Here is a 21909-nt window from a genome sequence, read left to right as displayed (position 1 = left end):
GGGATAGCTAAAAATCCTCCCTCTTACAATAGTTCTCATCCTTCATGGATATTGGACTCTGTAGATAACATACTCAACTTACTGATATGACTTGAATTATAAGGGAGGCACCTTTTCCACACTTCAGGGAATATTATAATAGGGGGGGGTGTGGATCAGAGCAGATTTCTCAGAAACATGGAGTTGCAACGTCCTCGGAGTATCACTCTTGCATCTTGCCATTTGAAACTGCTGCTTCTCAAGAAACACAAACTAACAACACAGGAAGCCCACAGCTAGAATGCGGGGCTTAATGAATAACAAGGTACTGTACTTTTCACACTTTCACACACACACAAATAATGAAAACCTGAACTTGACAGCAAGAAACATAGAGCGTGGTATGGTCACTTAGGTGTTTCTTGCAAAAAGTACAACAGTGAGCTGTGCCGTGGTTGCGTTGCATTGTAATGTTTATATAAAATACCGTAAGTCTGTTGTATAAGCTATGACTCTCAAACATAACAAATGGGAAGATAATTTTGTTTCATTCTGAAACATTTACTATGACAAACATACATATTTAAACAGCAAGCTACAGTCAGGGTCAGTGTGGAGTTTTAAATTCCTCTGGCCTTGATCTGGTTAGGGTGTAGATATCATCAGCATGCGACAAGATCCTAAGACTGTGTCTATTTCCACTGTTTGTCCTCGAGAACATCCTGACTCTAGCTGTCCTCGATCTCACCTGAGTTAACTCACAAAACAACAAACACATTAAACTCAACTCAGAGGAGACAGACGGAGCGCCTGAGGTATCTGGTGTAGAAAGAAAGGAGAAGTGAAACATTTTGATCACAAAAAATAGGAAAGAGACGTATGACAGTCTAATTTCTGCTCGGTGACCTACATTGAACAAAATGGATTTTGGGGGCATGTGTCCTCTGCAGTTCAGAGAGAGTGAGATGGGTAGTACAAGATGTTCTTGTTGCATGTGTCTAATTATATGTGATGCACATCTAACACCATTAGCTTGGTAAATTCTTGCCTAAATGCCTATTTGTGTGAGGTTTACTTCGCAGGTCTCGGTGTTTAGGTTTAGCTCGGCTTTTCCCAGGCCTGTGGTCGATCCATGCTAAGTCAGTGGTGGCCTTTCATGGCTCTAACAAGCTTTACTGGATCCGAGGCTGTTACACACACCAACCTGTGGCCCCGGTTTGGGACATAGGTAGAGTAGGTTTTCTCTGAAGTATGTGTGTGTGTGTGTGCAAGGAGCTGAAGGGCAGGGGACAAGTCCATACAAACCCTTTGTTTGTCATTTTAACTGATAAAGTCTAATCACAGGGGGGTGCACACCACCCTGCTCCCCAAATTACCAACACACACACACAAAACGTCCCTAATTAGGCTGCACAGACTCCAGTGGTGCAGTGCGTGTCACTTCTTGCTTCAGTGGCTCAGCACATCGACATGTTTGGCTATGTTAATTGAGGGAAATTAGCCTGATCCTTCAGCTCATGATCTTTAATTTGTTGCATGATTAGTCACACTAAAAGTCAGACATTTGAAGATGACACTGATCGTACAGGCAATGCTGATTTGTTTAGTAACTGAAAGCCAGGGATGAAGCATTGCTTTGCTATTTGTGTGGTAACATTAGATCATATCTTGCAATGGCCAGTCTTTAGAGCCGGGAAGGCGCACAGCTGATCATTACTGCTTGAACTGGTTTCTTCGCTTTACCTAACAGAAGAAATGCGCTGATAGTAATTTGGGGTTTTTGTTTTTTTTTTTTTTGGATCAGCACGTTGGTTTGGTGCCAGTGTGTACAGGTCACTAGGGCTTCTTATCACAATGTCTAAAATCTATCTGTGCTGCACTGCAGGGTCCTCCAGTACAAAGTATACTGCTTACTTGTCCTTTGCTCTCTTTATCTTTAGTAACTGGGCAGACATTTGATTATGCAGTTATTGTGTCACCTGGAAGAAAAAGGGGAAAACCAAATCAAGCGTGTGTGCTTCATTCATGCTCGCCCTTATAAGGTTATCAATACTGCTTTGTAACAGACCAGGTGCTCCTCTGAAACCTGTTCATTCGCTCTGTGCTTGCTCAGCAGGCTATTCCACTTCTCCAGCTCACTCGATCACCTTGGCTTGCTGTCAGGAAGCTTTAATAGTGATTAGACTTACTGTACGTACACAATGTGCCAGTTAAATGGACTCATAGATGTGTGTCTTTTTCTGATTAATGTTGCCACATAGTCATCAATACAATACACATCACCTTGATTTTAAATTCACTTGGTGAACAAGTTTAAATTGTTTTCTTGCTGGTAATTCTGACGAGTACTCAGAGGAATGTGCCCTGGGATGTGTGCGTGTGCGCGTGCTGTTGTAAAGAGATGTCTAACTAGTTTTTCTTCCCATTAAGTACTCCTCTATGACAGACAGTCCCAACTCTTAGTTTTTCCTGCACAGCCTCTTAAATTTCTGATCTCAAATATTTTTTACCCATTTCTGTCATTTGCAGCTGTCCACATGGAAAAGTCAAATTCCTTCTAGAAAAAGGTTTTTAGTCAGATGAGACAAAGATTGAGCTATTTAGTCACAGTGACAAGAGGCATGTTTGGAGGAGTAAAGATGAGGTTTTCAGACCTAAGAACACTTCCAAGCTCCTTAGACTACGATGACCTGGTTGACTGAGAACCTTCACAGACACATGGTGGTGGTGGTAGCATCAAGCTCTGAGGCTATTTTGCTGTCAGTGGTACCGGTACACATCACATCTTGAATGGTCTCCCAAAAGCCCCGACTTTGGGGCCAGGAAACCAACAAATTTAAATGAATCATTTCTGCTAAGAGTGGTCAAATATCCAGCTAAAAGGTTATTAATGACTACAAAAGGTGTCTGGTTGAGATGTACTTCCAAAGGATTTATAAACAAATATTAATGGGCATGTACATTTACTTTTGATCCTGTGTGTATATGTTTGACCTTGTGTAGATTAGGAAAAAAACAGAAATAATTATAAATAATTCTTGTTTTCTAAATCGATTAAAGATGTATGCTGTACAATCATTCCACCCTGGAAAAAGAACAGTTTAAAGAAATAATTAAAAGCCCAAAATTACTTTGACACTCATGCCCACAATGAGTGTATGTAAACGTTTTATCACAACTTTAGTGTGACCAACACTAAATTGTACTTACACACAGAGTAAATTATAACAGTTTCTTCCTGAGTAGGAAAAAAAATATGTAAAATCTGCACAGCGAATACTAACAAGAGTTTTAAAATGAATATAGTGGAAGCAAAACAACTGAGGTATCATGAAGCTGAAATTCTCGAAAACTCGTTTTAACAGTACTTGAGTAAAAAAATAGGTTAGAAAGTTACTACTTAATCGGCAACAACAAAGAACTGAACCAGATCAGTTGTTTCAAATAATCACAGACAAAGCTTTTGTGGCTTGATCTATTGTGAGGCTCCCAACTGTGTTTATTTTTGCAAATTCAGTCACGCGGTATAAGAAAAGGTCCCAGGTAATGCACTGCGCTCTCTTTGAAAGCTGCCAGAGGGATGATGTCATCTTTCTCAGAAAAGGGAGTGGAGAAGGGGGCGGAGCTTCAGGCGCTGCCAAGTACACTTGAGTTTCAGGTGTGCTTCAACTTTCACAACAAGTCGCCGGTAGAGCTGGAGCAGCTGGAGCTTACAGAGCGAAACTTCACTGAGTCGTTGTGGGGTTTTTATACAATTAAACTTTAACGAAATTTGAGCAGAACAGATGAAAAAGCACAGCTCGCTTTCACTGTGTGGACAATGCACTGGGAAAAAATCCTTCGTTTGACCAACGGAAAGGTGAGCGCCGCTTTTTTGCGCATGTTTTATTCGCTTTACTTTTTTTATTATTAAAGATAGTTTTTTTTTTTCGGTGCTCCTTTTGGATTCTTGTTCAATGTTTACGAGGAAAGTGATTAATCGGGAGCTTTAGTTTCTCCCGGATGCGTTGTACTTTGCGTTGTTGACAATTGCATCTGTCATCCATTAGTCATGCCGCTCAGAATACAGGTGAGCCTCCGGTGTTTTGGTTTCTACCGGTTATGGTGTGGCAGTATGGGGGATTTGAGTAGTAAATACTCGGATGAATAACCAGTGCGTGTAAATCCCTTATGTGTGTGTGTGTGTGTGTGTAAGTTTGCTGTGCTTCCTGAGCCCCCATGGTGTGATGTGAGGTCCAGATGATTATTTTGTGTGAATACTAAGTGATGAGAAGAATATTTTCATCAGTCTCTCCCAAAGGTTTGGCAATGTTCTTCCCCTGAGGTGTTTGAGGAAATGAATCACACCAGCGACCTGTGATTGAAGGTGTTAGATTCATCATTGTCTCAGATAGGGTGGTCTAGTTTTAGAAAAATTGAGGAAACACAATTTAGATGGTGTTTGGATTTTGCGCGGATGTTTCGTGGTCTGTTAATAAAATCGGGTCATTTTGAAAAACAAAGAAGAAAAATCTGTGAAATTGCTTTAAACCCAAATCTAATATCCTGCTAGTCCTGTTTTGTTTTGGGGTTTTTTGGCTTCCAGAACAACGAAATCAGAGTCCAGGTTTTTCGAGTTGAGTTTTGTGTGGATGTGCTGAAAATGACAAAAGTTATTTTTCCTTAACTTTCATTTCTTTGCAAGTCCATGAATAAAAAAACCGCTTACTTGGCATCTTCCTCTTTAGTTAAACTGACCGCAAGTGACCTGTTCAACCCACTCAATTAGCCTCGTTCCAGTCTGCATGCTACAAAAATGCAGAAGTTTCCTTTTTTTTTTTTTTAACATGTCAGCAAAATGACCAAAAACTCATATATTGCAATTCATCCTTTTTCCTCCCTGCCTCACTCCCTTTTTTGTTTTCCTCGCAAATCCTTTGATTTCTTCCCTCACCCTTCACGTACTTGAATCTGTCTTTTTTTCCTCTTTCATCGCTTCAGATCGACCGGCTGGAAGTAAGTGGCCTGGGCCAGGCACCCCTGTCTGTTTCATGTGGGGCAGACAGTTCGTTCCAGGGGGGTGAGGATATCACCCCAGACCCTCACCGCACCAAGCAGGCCATCGCCCAGCTGCAACAGAAAATCCTCAAGCTCACAGAGCAGATTAAGATCGAGCAGACAGCCAGGGATGACAATGTTGCAGAGTACCTCAAACTGGCCAACAACGCCGACAAACAGCAGAGCACACGCATCAAACAGGTGAAACGAGGAATTCTTGTTAGATTTTTTGTATTAAAGCCAGCACCTCATTGCCTTGTGCTTTTAGTAGGCTGGTGAGATTAGATCACAATTAGTGCATAAACACCAAACCTGTTTGATCAGTTTGTTTTACCTTGGCTTTTCCTCAGAGGCAGGGAGGGAACTTTCTAAATATATTTAAGTGGATAATTGCGGACTGATTTGCATTTCACTGACTAATAAATTCCTGTCCTGTGGCTGTCAGGTTTTTGAGAAAAAGAACCAGAAGTCAGCACAGACCATCCAGCAGCTGCAAAGGAAACTGGAGCACTACCACCGGAGGCTGCGAGAAGCGGAACACAACGGTATCCCACGCCAGCCCAAGGATGTTCTGCGGGACATGCAGCAGGGCCTGAAGGATGTCGGAGCCAAAGTCACAGGCTTCAGTGAGGGCGTGGTGGATAGTGTTAAGGGTGGCCTCTCCAGCTTCTCACAGGCTACCCACTCTGCTGCTGGTGCAGTCGTCTCCAAACCACGAGAGATCGCCTCCCTTATTCGCAACAAATTCGGGAGCGCTGATAACATCACTTCACTTAAAGACTCTCTGGATGACCCTTCAGTAGAAGAGGGTGTGACAAGTACTGGAGGACGTTCCCTGGGAAGCACTGGGCATCACTTCCAGTCCAGTCCGAAGTATGGTAGCGAGGATGACTGCTCTAGTGCTACATCAGGCTCAGTGGGGGCTAATAGCACAACAGGGGCCCCTGGGGGTCCCCCCAGTTCCAAGGGAAACACACTGGAGAGGAGCCAGAGTTCCAGCTTTGACATGCTGCTGCAGGAGGTGCAGGAGTTGAGAGATGGCCAGGCAAGGCTAGAGGAGAGCCTGGAAGGTTTGAAGAGCCACTATCAAAGAGACTACACAGTTGTTATGCAAGCACTGCAGGAAGAACGCTTCAGGTAAAGAGAAAAAGAACTAGAACTTGCCAGAATGTTTGTACCATACATGCCTGAGTGTGTAACGAGAAATCCCCGCGAATGTCAACAGTGCGTAATCAGGAATAACCTGCTATAGTTAGAAACACTTCTCTGGAACCATCTTAGTTATGCATATTGCTATTCATCATCGCAAGGTACACTTGGCCTGCTTGTGCATTAGAGAGATTTTACCAATATTAGCAGCATTAGCTCACAGTAGATAAGAAACCTTTTACCTACAGTTCATCAACATTAACATCAGAACAGCTCAAATTCTTTTATACTCATTCTCAAAGCAGCAGTTGGCATGTAAGCCGAGAACAGCACAAAAGTGCATGAGCTTTAAAGCACAGGGCACAAGGACTGAGAACAGATCTAATGATCAGCTTGAATAGAAAAAGAAACATGTGCATTTTTCTTCCTAAAATGTCCAAGTTCAGAGTGATCTGTTTGACCTCTTAGATTAAAATTGCCAACAGAGACAAATGGCATCTAAGGAGCTATTTTCACCCTTCCCAGGGGAGGGAGTACTCCATCCAGAAACCAGTAATGCTGCTAAAAACTCCTCAGGAGCTGAATCCACCCATAACATATCTGCAGTTATTTCATAGCGGACATTTGTTAAGGAATCATTTCTAAACATTAAAAAAAGACAGGTAAAACTTATAAATCATGTGTCATCGCCCTACTTAGAGACTTTTTGCTGGATTTTATACCAACCTGTTAAAAGATCTTAAAAATAAGAAACAGTCAAGTTGACTCATGTCTATTCTAAGTTTGCTGTCCATCCAGCTTTATGTGCCTGCCAAAATAAACAACAGTATAGATTCATCGCCTCTTGTTGGGCACACATTCCATTGGCCAGTCTAATACTGCCGAGTCTCTTGTGATAGGCTAGTTGAATCAGCAGATGAGCAAGCATATCCTAATCTTGTCAGGGCGGGTCATCAGCTCAGTCAGGTGCCATGTGGCCAGATGCCCTCAGGGTCTATTCCTACTAATTCCTGCGTGCGTTTCTTTGTCTAAGCTAATTATGCCACAGACTCTCACATGTGTTCGTGTGTGCTTCTTTTACTTACGCATGCGTTCAGGTGTGAACGTCTGGAGGAGCAGCTCAACGATCTCACAGAACTTCACCAGAATGAGATCCTCAACCTTAAACAGGAGCTGGCCAGCATGGAGGAGAAGATCGCCTACCAGTCCTACGAAAGAGCCAGAGACATCCAGGTTTGTAGTTCAAGATAATGTCAGCAAGCACCAGCACCCATTTTTATCATGATAAGCAGTTTCATTTTCATTAACAGATATGCATGAGGAATGGTAGTGATTACACCAAAGTAATGATAGATAACAAAGCACTGCAAAACAACTGATAAATGCACACCAGTGACAACATCTCTCACTGTCACACAGATTTGTCTGAAGAGGCTTTTTAATTTGTCTATTAGAGAACCAAACTCTCTGCAAAAAACAATAAAACAAGGAGGAAAAATGTGAAACAAATGTAAAAGCAATGTAAATATAAAAAAAAGAGACCTAAATAAATTAAGGTGGGAGAAGGTAGATTGTAAACATGAAAAATGTCACTGTGTTGACAGTCGCTATTACAGTTATTAAAGGGCAGATGTCATTGTCACTGGAAGTTAAAAATGTTATCTTATCTGGTGACATTATGAGTTCATAGAGAAATGTGAGACAGGTTGTAGTGTATAGGTGTTTTGTTTTTTTTTCATCGCAGTGCTTTTGTTTCACAACCATTTTTGTTATTAATGCCTCCATCATCGGCAAGTGACATGCCAGATTAATTTTATCAGAGGCCCTCGTGTGATTTTTAAAAATCAGCCGCCACGCCTGTTTTTTGTGCAATACATTCGGCCCAGACAGGCAAAGTCTGAGTTTTATTGGAACAGCTGCAATCGGCAGCTACAGACCTGATTTCACTAAATCAGGCTGCCAATAATAAATGTTGAACAAAAAAATGTTCTGGCACACCTTTCTGATAGATTTAAACCTGTTTGTTCTATGACTGGGTCACCACACTGTGTACTGACACCAGCCCAAGTAAATTTGAATCTAAAATGCTGTCCAAAATGTAATTAGCTGAATTCCCCTAAATAGCAATTCACACTGAAATTATATTATTACAGGACCTCTGTGTGTGGCACAATACAGTAGATCATTTTTGGTGGATTTTTTTTTTTTCGCTTTGAAATGACGAACATGACAAAATCATACCAGACTGAGATCACAGAAGGCCGCTGCAATTATTACATATTAATAGGGGTCCACTGTTATGTTAGTCCTGTGTGAATTGGGCTTTAAGAGTGTCAGCAGCTGCAGCAGAGTAATTACATTTTAGAATGCATTGAGCCTTATTATTACTGTTGCAGCACTGCATTTTATTCTGACCACTTATGGCTTGCACGCTTGACCTCCCAACGCTAAAATGGGCCTGTGTTGAAATAATGGAAGTGGCTGGCCACTCAACCTTCCTGTCTTAAGCACTAGTAAGCTAAAGAAAGCTGGTCAGACGAGACCTTATTGTGTCAGTTTTAAGTTAAACTGAAGTTTTGAGTCGTGCACAAACCCTCCATCAGTTAACTGCCTTATCTAAATGTCTGTGTTGACTCTGTACACAAGGAGATGAGTTCAAGGCCCTGGTCTGTCCATCAGCTTTGTTTTGGGGGGGGGGTTCAAAACATTAACTATCCCTTGAAAATGTCTCACATTACTTGCATCCTTTCCTCTTGTCCATAAAGGCTAAGGTGTGTGTGTTTTGTCCCTGCATAAAACTTTTTTCACGCCTCATATTGCTCATTACAGCATTCCCTTCCTACACAGCAGGGGGTGGTAGAGAGCCATGAAATGTACTGTCAACAGCTACTTCAAACTCTAACAGAACCAGCAGTTACTTTATTTATAAAACACCTTTCATTGAAACAGGAGCCTGAGGTGCTTCACAGATGACTGAAATTTCAGTAACAGGATGTAATAAATGCTGTAATAAAAGCAATAAAACTAGATTAAAATCTAGATCAAATAACTAAAAAAACCAACAAATTATCATTAAGTAAAATTGCATAAGCAATATAAGTACAATAAAGCTAAGCTAATAAAATAGGATTACTGAAAAAGCAGATATAGTTAAATGAAGGAAATGTCTGAAAATCTCTGATGGGTAACATGTATCGATAATGTGCAGGATATTTAAGTGTTTTTGGATAACTTATCAATTACAGTTACAAACAAACATGATTAAGAACACTTCACACTGGTCTAATGTGGATCACATGAGTCTATTTAAAATAATCAAAAGTATAAAAGGCTGCACTCAGGCAAGTGAGAAGTTTTTATGTTTTTGTTCAGTGTTTTTCCACACATGAGAACAAAGGAAAGGCAAAATCATATCTGACTTTAAATCACAGTAAAACGATCAGTGTCTTGCTATTGTGCTTTGGATTAGTTTATGTTTATGAAACTGGTGACTAAGCTAAATGGATTTCCTCTCGTCGTCCTCTACAGGAGGCTTTGGAGGCCTGTCAAACCAGGATCTCTAAGATGGAGCTGCAGCAGCAGCAACAGCAGGTCGTCCAGTTGGAGGGGTTGGAAAATGCCACAGCCCGGACCCTCCTGGGAAAACTTATCAATGTGCTGCTGGCCCTAATGGCTGTCCTTCTGGTCTTTGTTTCAACTGTAGCCAACTGTGTGGTCCCTTTGATGAAGACGCGCTCACGCTCGCTCTCCACCCTCCTCCTCATCCTCCTGCTGGCCTTCTTGTGGAGAAACTGGGACGCTCTCTCGGGGTATACGCACCGTGCGCTGCAGCCCCCGGGATGACCAGATTACATTCAGCACATGTTGCTTTGGTGACAACAAGAAATGTAACTGTAGCTGCAGTCTGCAGTCGGTTCAGCTGAGCACATTTGGAAGCGGCCTGGATAAAGAGCAAGAAGTGTGAAGAAGAGTGAAGAAGAGAACATTCACATTTAGGAAGGACAAGACTGTTTACATTTTTAAAACGAACTTTTGTGTTGTTATCCCTCACAGAATGCAGTATTGTACTGTTTTTACCCTTAGAGTTTAATCAATTATAATGTTATTTCTAATAATATTATTTTATTTTCAATGTTATTTTATTCAGTACCATGTAGCATTACACTCCTCTCACTCTACACAAAGGGGAGTTTAGTCAGGAAACTGGGCTGGAGAGCTGCCACAAAGGCCCAGTCTAATTGTAGAGACATGCAAATGTGAGAATGTGGTTGATTGCCTTTAGGAAGAGAACTCTTACTTAGCTGTGATTAGTAGTTTTGAACCATGGCTGAAAAACCTTCCTGGAAGTTTCGCCTTTCTTGCTGTGATGAAATTTGTTCAGATAGAACATTTTGAAGGAATGAGTGTCATGCAGACGTACAATTTCTAATGGCAAAGATCGCTTTTACTTTTTTAAAGTTAAAAAAGAATTGAAAATAGGGAAGATAATGAATGGCACAAAGACTAGAGGGGGAAGCTGAGATGGTGTGCCCACCATAAAAACAGCACATGAATACTACAGAGAACATCTGGCTGCTGTCTAGCATCTGCCATATTTGTAACTTGTATACAGTGCTGCACGTTGTCATGAAGAAAATTACTTCCAAAGCAGATTTACTTTTAAAAGCGATGATAAAGGGCTGTTGTCCAAGTAAAATTAGGTTGCCAGGACAATTGGCCTCCCACCCCACCATTATGATGTGATCAAGTTAAGAAAGAAGGGGAGACCACTGGTGCTTTTCCAGTTCTGTCTCAGAACCATCATGAATACTGCTGCTTCAAATCTACAGTGCAAGTCATCTCCACTGCCATGCCAGTCAAATGCACATTGCCTGTATGTGACTTTATACTACTGACACAGTTTCCCTGCGTGTTATCTTTTCTTTCTTTTTTTTTTTTTTTAAATGTACCACCGTATCGCTATGTCAAGGTGTTATCACCCAGTGCCAAACTGAAGTTTGCCCAGGGATGCCTAAGCACCCAAAAGGTCCAAGCAGCTGTGGCTTCTTTCCATATATGTCATGAATGTCTTGCCAGATGCAACTTTTGTAAGGGGGAAAGTAATTCGCAATCTGAACATGACCTTGCCTCCAGATGCTCAGTAGTGTGTTTCTACACATTTTGCTTCCATGAGTAGAGCTTGGCATTCGGCCTCTCTTTTACTCTCACTTTCTAATCTAGTCAAGGACACTACAAGATGACCTAGCACGTTAACTAGTCTGCACTGTATTTAATGCCAAGAAGCTGATTTCCTAACAGACATTGTGATCATTTGAACTGTACAGCTGCACTTTAGCACACTGATAGACAGCATGTAGGTCAGGCCTTTGATAGAGACTACAAAGCTTGACACTCTCTGAGAAGTGAAGCGCTGATGCAGGTTGAAACTGCTGACATGCTTTTCTACAGGAAATTAAAAAAAAACCAAGGAAATTCAGTGCATTTTTGTCAAAATGTGAGTAAACTTGTTTCCTCTCAAGTTGAACCGCAGTAGGCAGATTTATTGATCTGTCAGTGATGTGTAATCAAAGGTACAATAGACAAGTTGGGAGTGAGCTGACCTTTGACTTTAGTTTGTCCTTGCAGCAGCACCTCTGATCTTGGGTTGTGTGCTAAACCACTTCAGTGCCTTCTGATGTCCTTTTTTAAGTGTGGAATAAATAAAGTGCATTCCTGACTAATTTATGCACATTCCGTATTTCTTCAAAAGACATGTTTCCTTTTTGTTTATTTATTTTCTTGTGTGTCTGATGCTTCTTCGCAGTGTTGTAGTGGAAAGTGTGCTTTTAAAGTCATCTTGCAGATGCTTTTCCTGACCGCTAGATGGAGCTCGTTTACCTGGAAAAGCCTTGACGTTCCTTCAGTATGAAAGCCGTGCTCAGTTTGTGTGAATGGTGTGCTCTGAGGGTGGGGAGAAGAGGTGTGACTCCTTATCAGGAAGGAAACAGGTTCTGAGGAGGGGGTCTTAAATGCCAAAAGTTAGCTTGTGCAGCAACAGATATTGTTTTTATTACAAACGAGAGATCGGGTGTACCCCCACTTTATATCACTGTAATGCACCCACACATGGAGCCTAATTCGGTTCAGTGTCGTTTTCTTGATTGAGCTGCACCAAACCGCAGCGGTCACGCCTCACTATGGATATTTGATGCTGACAGTTCTGCCCCAGACTGCGCCTTGTCCCTGCATCCCTGCCAGACCTCATTGTAGCCGCTGGCTCCCTACTCCCTGACGAAAGTCTGCACTTACATGCACGCGCACTGTGTCGACACTATTTGGCTCATTCATTGTGCTCTGCACTTGGGGGGTCATTATATTGCACTTTATCGGAGCACTTTGCTCCTTTTCTACACTGCCAGATTTGATGCGCATGGCTGTGCGCCAAGGTAAACACGGAGCGCACTTATCTACCCAACTGAAAGCTGCAAGTAGAGATTGGGGGTTGGGGTGGGAGGGTGTGGAGAGAGAGTGGGTTTGTCCCCCAGAGGAGTACGCAGTAAATAGGCACAAGCGATTGCTCGCGATTTAGCATCAACTTTAATTATTTCATGTATTCAGAGATAACACTTTTCTCGGGCTCCCCTGCAAACTGATTTATGCAGCGTCTGAGTCACTTGTTGTCTTTCCTCGACTAGGAGTCATTCATTTCTATTCAGAGATGTGAGCATATGCACACTCCGTCGAGAAAGCAAAAAAAAAAAGGGGGGGGGGGGATGCTAACCATATTCGTGCATTTTTGAGTGGGGGCACATGTGTTGTGCTTGAATATTTATGAGGTAAAACGTGCAAAAGCAGTGTTGGATAGATGTGAATGTCAAAAACCGGAAAGGTGTGCTGATGTGCCCATCTGGTAGCACTTTCACGGTCTTTACCGTGCCGTATGTGCCCAAAACGAAACCCTCCGGATCTGCAGAACTAATCTGAGAGCCGAGGGACCGGGAAGCACAGGAGGTGGGCTTGTGACCCGCCATTAACCCCAAGATGAGCGGAACCACGCACGGGTGGAGACTCATCAAGTGGCTCACCTTGAAAGGAAGATGATCATTATGACTTCATATGGCACGACTTCACATTATGTCTTAAATAATAGTTATTGTACCTGAGTGATTGAAAGGAATCAGGATTTAATCAACGAACGAAGATCAATCACAGCTGACTGGGCTGACAGAGCGCTTTGATGGGACGTTCCATTAAGAGGGAGGCAGTGCCATTTTTCAGGGTTAATGAGTTAACGCCCCATGCTCGCAGCAAAGTCCATCTTTACTAATATTTGTAATCGAAGAATGCTTTGCTTATAAATAAATATACGTATATATTTTTAAATAACCAGCGCTGAAACCTGACTCAAAATAAGTTTGTCCTTTGTGCGGCGATGTCCAGAAAATGCACAACACCAAATCAGTTGGAACTATTTATTCCCTGTTGTCTATTCTGTCAAGATGATTAAAATATCACCCAGGCGGTGTGGCTCAGTGTGCCCCAGGAGAGTGACTGCTGAGCTGCACGATAGGCAGAGAGGGACAGAGGAGGCAGCCTGAAAAGGAAGCACGACTCGCTTATCGCGTCACTGTGGGTTTAGGCGTTGAGCAGGAAACAGTCTTTCCTCTCGGGTTGTCGCAGTAGGAACAAACACACATTTTTGTCTTTGCTCAATGCACCCCTCGGCACAGAACACGCGGAAGCCGGTCAGAAGGAAAAATGCCTCCTTCGATAGAGATAGCCGTCCTGCTTCTCGGCGTCCTGGCTTTGGAGACGCGCCGGAGTGCCAGCGCGCTGCACATCCAACAGGCTTTCGCGTCTCCAAATCAGACCAATAACTTCGTGGTGGATCCAGTGTCCAGAAAAGTCTACCTGGCTACCGTTAACACAATTTACCAGCTCAATGGGACCTTGACAGCTGAAGTGGAGAAGAGGACTGGACCGGTGGAGGACAACCTGTTGTGCCATGCGCCACAGCTTCCCCAGGCTCCCTGCGAGCATCCCAAATCCCTCACTGACAATTACAACAAGCTCCTGAAACTGGACCGGGAGCAAGGGATCGTGGTTGCGTGCGGATCTGTGTATCAAGGCTTCTGTGAGCTCAGAAAAATGGATAATATTTCAGAAATAGCGGTGGAGTTCCCACCCCAGGGTGAGAAGACTGTTTTCCCCAGCATGCTGAACATCGCTGCCAATCACCCGAACGCATCCACCGTGGGGCTCATCTTCAAAAGCCACGGGGGAAACACCCGGCTTCTGGTTGGGGCGACATACACAGGGGCTGGAACTCAGTTTTTCCCCAAAAACCACAGCAAAGAAGATCTGCGTTTTGAAAACACCCCGGAGATCGCCATCCGCTCCTTGAACATCAAGGATTTATCCAGACTTTTCACCTATGACATTAACCCTTCCGAGGATAATGTATTCAAGATCAAACAAGAGGTTAAAACCAAAAATAAACTAAGCTTCGTACACGCGTTCATCCAGAAGACTTACTCATATATTGCCTTCAATAATGATGCGAAAATGGGCCACAAGGAGAGCCAGCCCAACAGCATCCTCGCGAGGATATGCCTGGACACCGAGAACCCCCGAAAATCCACCGGGCCAGAGAGCAGGAAGCTCACTGAATCCTACATCCAGATGCCTTTACAGTGTGGATTTAACGGGAACTTTTACAACCGGGTGTTGTCCGTGTACCCCACGGAGATCCACGCAGGTGATGGGAAAAGCCCCGAGCCATACTTGTTTGGAGTGTTTTCTAAGGGAGACAGAAAGTCTGCACTTTGCGCTTTCAAGTTTGGAGACATCGAGGAGGGGATACGGCAAGGCCGCAGGAACTGCTCAAACTCTCCCAGCAGCGACGTTCAGGTGCTGGACAGTGTGATACAGGGCTCCGGTTCAGCCTGCATCCAGAAGGGAAACCTTGTGGTAAGGGCTTTGTACACATTTAATTAGGCAATATAAAAATACTTAATTTATGTAATTATTTTGATCTGATTTTAAGCTGCCATGTTAATGAAATATATACATTCTGTCAAATAAAACGCACTCTAAAACTTAGCATAAGCTTTGCTGAAAACGAAACTTATTTTACAGATCAGTTTATCCATTTCTTGACATGAAAGTGAGGAAAAAAAATAAGTCAGCGTCACTGAGATATTTTCTGCATCATTATTTCATATGTTTTTATTTCTTTTCTCTTCGTTATACTGGGTGCCAAAACGTGCTCGTCCAATAAACCTGCTTGAGATTTATGAATCCTCTTGGCCATTACAGTTGTTCAGGCTGCAATAAGATTTACTCCCTCACGTCTGCTGCTACTCTCTGACAGTTTCCATTTATGCTTACGAACAATTATCCTCTTTAACCCTCAAACTGTTGACTCAAAGAAAGGATCTCCCATGTTAGGAGTAGAGGTGATAGCTGGAAAGACCCTCTAGAGTCACACTGAGGGTTGTGGGAAGGGTGAGACTAATCTCATATCCAGCAACTCTCCCCTTTTACCAAATGTGAGGATTGTAAGGGGTCAGTAGTTTACTATGTTTTCCAGTAAAACCCCAGACATTTTTATTTAGTGTGTGCTTCTGACTGAAGTTCAACTCTAAATTTAGCCCAATGTTTGACCGATAAATAGCTCCTCTGTTCCAAGCACGTGATCAAATATTATCACGTGTATTTTATTACAATCTTCCTACTCATACGTGTGTCCTCAAGGAAACTTTAGCATTGCAAAAGCGCTGTCTGATTCATGGTGCCTAACAATAACAAGCAATGAAAGCTTTCCACAGTTTCATAGGAATGCAGAGAAATTCCAGATTTTCATTGTGGTGGTTTTGACTGACAGAGTTGAGGTCAAAGGAGACTGTCTCGCCACCACTGTGCTGTCAGGTCAGAAAGTTGCCCTCCTTGCTGGCACTGCCTTGTTTGCCGTGGCCCCGGGGCCACTCCTCTCGTGACCAGTTTTTCTGAATACCATCTCCGGTCGCCCACAAACCCTTTTTGAGATGGACAACTGCTTAGTTCAAAGTGATTTGTGCCCTTTGTTTTTTCTCCTGCTGCAGTACAACCCACTTACCACTCATAGACTAAAGTTAGTCTTTCCTCATTTACATAGCCGTGGCCGTTGAAATGTGATCTTTTTTGTAGTCGACAGTTTGAAGGCCAACACTGAGGGAAAGCCAGACACAATTTATGATAAGAGAGACGATGCCTCGAGCAGAAGGGCCCGTGGGAAAAGACTCTACAAATATCTAGTGTGCTTAATTTCTTTTTTTTTTCTTGTGTGCTCTAAAATATTCAGAGAATTCCCAATAGATCCTGGTGCTCATCCAAGCGCAGCACTAATGTTTTATCATTGCCCACTGAGGATTTGACAAAAGCAAAGTCTTATGAGTGTTGAAGACCCTTATAAGCCCATTTCAAGTATTCACTGAGATGTCTGAAAAGTGATTTAGCAGAATGAGCAACGCCAGTGTGATAGCTTCTATCAGCCCTTGCTTTCCACACGCCTCCTTTTGTGCCCAGCTCTCTCCTTCTTCTAAGCTTCATGTCATGCTTCCATATGAAAGCTAATGAGAATTGATCTTTCTCTCTCACTCTGTTTGTATTCTAGTTGCAGCCCGAGCAGCTGGACTGCGGTGCAGCCCACCTGCAGCACCCACTGGCATTACAAAGACCCCTTAGGGCCATTCCTCTGCTTGAATACCCGGGTCTCAGTTCAGTCTCTGTGGACAACGTGCAAAACCACACCGTGGTTTTTCTGGGAACCAGTAATGGACGACTTCGTAAGGTGAGTCTCACACGCACATGAGCGTGCATACACTCTCAGTCCTTGTGATTGAGAACTTTCTAAACAAGCTTAACCTCAACCGCTGAATGGAGTTATTATTTTTAATGTAGTTGAGCCCCGAAGCTTGGAAAAACTCTAACATTACAAGGTATGTAGTGCTGCTGTGATGTGGCTGCCGATTCTTACAATAAACCAAACCTATGTGTGTGATGAAACACTTCGAGCCACCACAGGGCAAGCAGAAATGCCTCCTTGTAGATTTTCCCTGCATTGTCACCACCCAACCAACCCCCTCATTCCGCTGATCCATGAACCATCCCGAACCTTATGTAGTCCTAATCATGAGTTTTAATGTCTCTTAAACTATTGTCTGTGAGATCACAGTAAAGCTGTCTAACAGCGGTTGACGGCTTATGACTCATTCGCGACATGTGTTGGTGTGCAGTCTGAGCTATTAAACATCTGCAGAAGGTCCAGCTTGTGAAAACCTTTCCTGCCCAATTACCAGCATTCCTTAATTTTGTCTCAGCCACATTCCTCGTCACCCCTGACTGAGCTTCCTAAGCAGCGGATCTGCCTGCATATGCAACTAGCTGCACTTCAGCTGTCTGTGGAAACAACACAAGCTGACTCTGAAAGCTTTCTGACCCTATGGTTTTGCATTAGCCTAGTACCTTTCACAACATTAAACCCATTCTGCTGTCGGATGTTTTGTTTAGACCTGCTAAAAGAACTCCTTGTTTTCCTCCCCAGATGAAGGCACTGCTTTAGCCCCAGCTGAGCACGCAGTAATTGGTTTTTGGATGGTTTATAGCGGATGCGCCGCGTTGGTTGGCATGGTGTAAGCAGCGGTGTGTATGAGCGTGTTTGTGTACGTCTGTTTGCTAGATTGCAGGTCTGACTGTGTTTTTAGGTGTTTGACTTTGTCTGCAAGCCAATGTGACTGGTATAGTGATTCCATGTGTTTACTCAGATGAATGCATACCCTGTGATTACGTGTTACGTGTGTGTGTCGACCTTGTTGTATAGGGTGTGCAGTATTTTGGTGACCTTGGGAAACAACATGCTTTGTGCTTTTATCTTTATGTCTTTCACTGTTTGCCTGTGTGTGTGTGTGTGTGTGTGTGTGTGTGTGTGTGTGTGTGGTAGTGTCTGTGAGTGTGTGTGCCCTCAGGATAGAGCTGTTACAGAGGTTAATGGTGCTGTTAGTGTGTGTAATGTGATTCTGACTGTGAGTTTGGCTCAGACTAAACACAGGGGAACAGTGGTTGAGATTAAGTTAGGCCTCTTTTACTGTCTTTGAGAGAGCCCTCAGTGAAGTAATTTGTAATTACATGCATTTTTTAATGAAGTCTCTCCCTCCCCATTACAGCTGACTTCCATTTTCTGCTTCTCGCAGTGTCCGCTTTTTTTATCTCGCTCCCTCTCGCTCCAATTTTACTCCCTCAGTGGGTCCACCCCTCCACTTCTCAGTTCATCGCTTCGCCATCCCCTCTTTCTCAGCTCCTCTTTTACTCCATCTCAAATATAAAAGGCCCTTTGATTCATTTTCCAAACAAACAGACTTTATCTCTTTCTCTTTCTTCTTTCTGTCGCTCCTGCCCCACCTCTATCAATCTTTATTCTCTCTCCTTTACACCCAGGTACACATTCAAACACACACAGAGAGACACACACGTGCACAGACAGAGACAGAGAGAGAGAAAGAATGAGTGCACAGCAGCTGAGCACTTCTTGGTTGAATAGGGTCTTTCATCTGCATGAAGATAGACGGAGAATAGAGTCAGAGCGACCTGCCAGTACAGCAGGTGTTTTGTTGGCTGACCTGGTGGCTCACTGTGCCACAGCTCTCTTCACGTCTCCTCCTCTCTGCACCTATTGTGCTCCCTGTCCAGGTGTGTGGGCTGCTGTTTACTTACTCCTCGCTGTGTCACTCTGCTTATGTGTTTGTAGTCACTGGGGTGTGAGGTGAGGACATAGCACAGCTGCTTACTATCACTAAAAAGCAGGCGAGCTTGTGCGAGCAGATGGGTAGGTGGTGTTATAAAAAAAAAACCTGACAGTGATTCTTGCAGGTTGAGATAATGCCTTTCATCACAGGTTAAGCCAATGGTTTACTTAGCTCCTGTCTGCGCTGGTTTAACATTAACCAGCACGTCTAAGTGGGTGGTAATGGTTTTGTCCTATATAAATGTGTGCTCCTGTGCACATGACAGTGTTTTGTTGTGTTCAGTGGATGGAGAAGTGATACAACCCGTGCTTGTCACCAGATGCTGATCAGTTTGCCACTTCCTCAGGATGCCAGGATCTCTCCATTGAAGGGAGGCCCGACAAATCGCAGAAATAAGAGTTTTCACTGTCGGCGTGACAGGAAGTCTCACTCAGCACAGTTTGTTTTTCTGCACAGCTTTGTGTGTGTGTGTGTCTGTGTGTGCATATGTTTGTGCGTACGTGCTTTATGATCTTGACCTGCAGGACGGTCAGTGTGCAGATAAATCACTGCTCAGTGGAACGAGATTAGGCACACTGCTTGAACAAAGAGCACCTGAAATGTATTTGTGAAGGTGGAAACATGAAAAATATTTGAAGTAAAAGGCAGGAACTAAAATCACTTTACTAAATCTGGCAGTCATTGCTTATACATACATGCATGAATTTAATTAAGACTGAGAGTTTTGGTTACTCTCTTGTGTATCCACGTTAGCTTTGGGGGAGGGAAAGTATCCAGACAAAAGAATTTAATCTGTCATGTTGGCCTTTTAAAAGGGAAGGAGTGAGGCAGCTCAGACAAAAATTAATTTAATCTTTGTCTGGATATTTTTTCTTGATAACATATGCAGCACAGTAACAGCTACAGCATTCTAAGCACCCAAGCACCAGTCCAATCACCCCTCATATAACCTCCTACTGAGTAATTGAGATACAGTCGTGGCAAAAAAAAAAAAGGAGCTTGTCAAAGGAGCTTGCAAAGAAAAGCGTCTGGACTTCTTTAAGTTGCTTGAAGACGTTTCACCTCTCATCCGAGAAGCTTCTTCAGTTCTAAGGTCAAATGGTGGAGAGTCCCAGATATAAACCTAGTCGGAGTAAACCCCCACAGAGGGACAAAAGGACCCCCTGATGATCCTCTAATCGCCTGAGCCAAGGTGGGAAACTGGGCGTGGGTCCCAATCAGCCAGAGTTTCGGGTGAGTTCATTGTGAAACCTGGCCCCACCTTATCATGCGAATTCCTGAGGTCAGATGGCCCAGGATGTGAGTGGGCGTTAAGGCGTCTGGGAAGGGATCTCAGACCTGGGATCTCAGGTGTGTGTTAACATAATGCCAAGGAGGAAAGACATCAGCAATGTGCCCAGCTATCTGGGACAGGTTCTAAGCTCATGTGAAATCCACTGGTTCAAGTCCATCCAGTCTAGAGTGAGAACAATTATTCACAAGACAGTTGCCAATCTTGTCAGGAGTGGATGTTACCCATTCAATGCTAAGAGAGGTAGCAAAAAAGAACTCAAATGCTACATCTCAGATCTGCAGGTCTATACGTTAATATGTTAAAATTCTTGATGGTACAGTTAGAAAAACATTGAACAAGTATGACTTATTTGGAAGGATTGCCTAGAGAAGGCTATTCTCTCTCTAAAAAAAAACATGGCAGTTTAGTATTGAAAAATTACATCTGAACAAATTCAATTCAATTCAATTCAATTTTATTTATATAGCGCCAAATCACAACAAAAGTCGCCTCAAGGCGCTTCATAGATACAGAGAAAAACCCAACAATCATATGACCCCCTATGAGCAAGCACTTTGGCGACAGTGGGAAGGAAAAACTCCCTTTTAACAGGAAGAAACCTCCGGCAGAACCAGGCTCAGGGAGGGGCGGCCATCTGCTGCGACCGGTTGGGGTGAGAGAAGGAAGACAGGATAAAGACATGCTGTGGAAGAGAGACAGAGGTTAATAACAGATATGATTCAATGCAGAGAGGTCTGTTAATACATAGTGAGTGAGAAAGGTGACTGGAAAGGAAAAACTCAATGCATCATGGGAATCCCCCGGCAGCCTACATCTATTGCAGCATAACAAAGGGAGGATTCAGGGTCACCTGGTCCAGCCCTAACTATATGCTTTAGAAAAAAGGAAAGTTTTAAGCCTAATCTTAAAAGTAGAGATAGTGTCTGTCTCCCGAATCCAAACTGGAAGCTGGTTCCACAGAAGAGGGGCGTTCAGCAACAAGACTTGCTGAACAATGCCCTTTGGGGACCAGAATGGACATGTTTGGCCATAATGAACAGTGCCATGTTTGGAGAAACCTAAACAGCATATCAGCACAAACACCTCATACCAGTTGTGGCGGTGATGATGTGTTTTGCAACCACAGGACTTGGGCATCTTGAGTAAACCATGAAGTCCTTTTTATATCAAAATATTCTGGAGTTAAATGTGAGGCCATCTGTCCAACAGCCAGAGCTTGGCCCAAACTGGTTCATGCAACAGGACAGTGATCCCTAACATGACAGCAAATGTAAGGCAAGGCAAGGCAAGGCAAGTTTATTTGTATAGCACAATTCAACAACAAGGTGATTCAAAGTGCTTTACAGAGACATTAGAAACAAAAACAAATAAAAAGCATGATTTAAAATTTATTAAAACAAGCAAACAAACAAACTAATTAACAAACAAACAAAACAGTATATAAAATCAAAACAGATAAAATCAGAACAATAGATAAGATGTACAACAGAATGGTAAAAAAGAAAAGAATCAAGATGTTGCAATGGGCAAGAAAAAGTGCAGATCTCAGCTTGACTGAAACACTGTGGGGGGACCTCAAAAAAGCTGTGTGTATATGAGCAAAAGAAAAATGGGTCAGATTCCTCCACAATGATGTGACAGCCCGATAAAGTCATACAGAAACAATTTTTTTTCAGTTATACCTCCTAA

The 21909-nt window shown here is 43.0% G+C and overlaps 2 protein-coding genes across 5 annotated transcripts in view; both read left to right on the top strand.

Moving 5' to 3' along the window:
* The window catches only part of tmcc1a (transmembrane and coiled-coil domain family 1a), a 45878-nt gene extending 33992 nt beyond the window's left edge, over window positions 1-11886 (top strand). For all 4 annotated transcript variants that reach the window (XM_085442856.1, XM_085442859.1, XM_085442857.1 and 1 more), the window contains 4 exons: window positions 4960-5217; window positions 5462-6153; window positions 7263-7398; window positions 9694-11886. In XM_085442856.1, the coding sequence (XP_085298982.1) occupies window positions 4960-5217; window positions 5462-6153; window positions 7263-7398; window positions 9694-10008 (1401 nt within the window). In that variant the 3' untranslated portion in view covers window positions 10009-11886. The remainder of the gene's footprint in view (window positions 1-4959; window positions 5218-5461; window positions 6154-7262; window positions 7399-9693) is intronic.
* Window positions 11887-13746: 1860 nt separating this feature from the next.
* plxnd1 (plexin D1) overlaps window positions 13747-21909 on the top strand; it is a 71597-nt gene continuing 63434 nt past the window's right edge. The window contains exons 1-2 of the mRNA XM_085443855.1: window positions 13747-15114; window positions 16799-16975. Coding sequence (XP_085299981.1) covers window positions 13903-15114; window positions 16799-16975 — 1389 coding nt within the window. The 5' untranslated portion in view covers window positions 13747-13902. The remainder of the gene's footprint in view (window positions 15115-16798; window positions 16976-21909) is intronic.

Source organism: Copadichromis virginalis, linkage group LG20 (genome assembly GCF_057382275.1).
Source record: "Copadichromis virginalis isolate Kocher_CV1m ecotype Utaka linkage group LG20, C_Virginalis_male_GT1.1, whole genome shotgun sequence".
Taxonomy (NCBI): Eukaryota; Metazoa; Chordata; class Actinopteri; order Cichliformes; family Cichlidae; genus Copadichromis; species Copadichromis virginalis.
The sequence above is the reverse complement of the archived record's forward strand: the minus strand, read 5'-3'. Positions and strand labels throughout refer to the sequence as shown.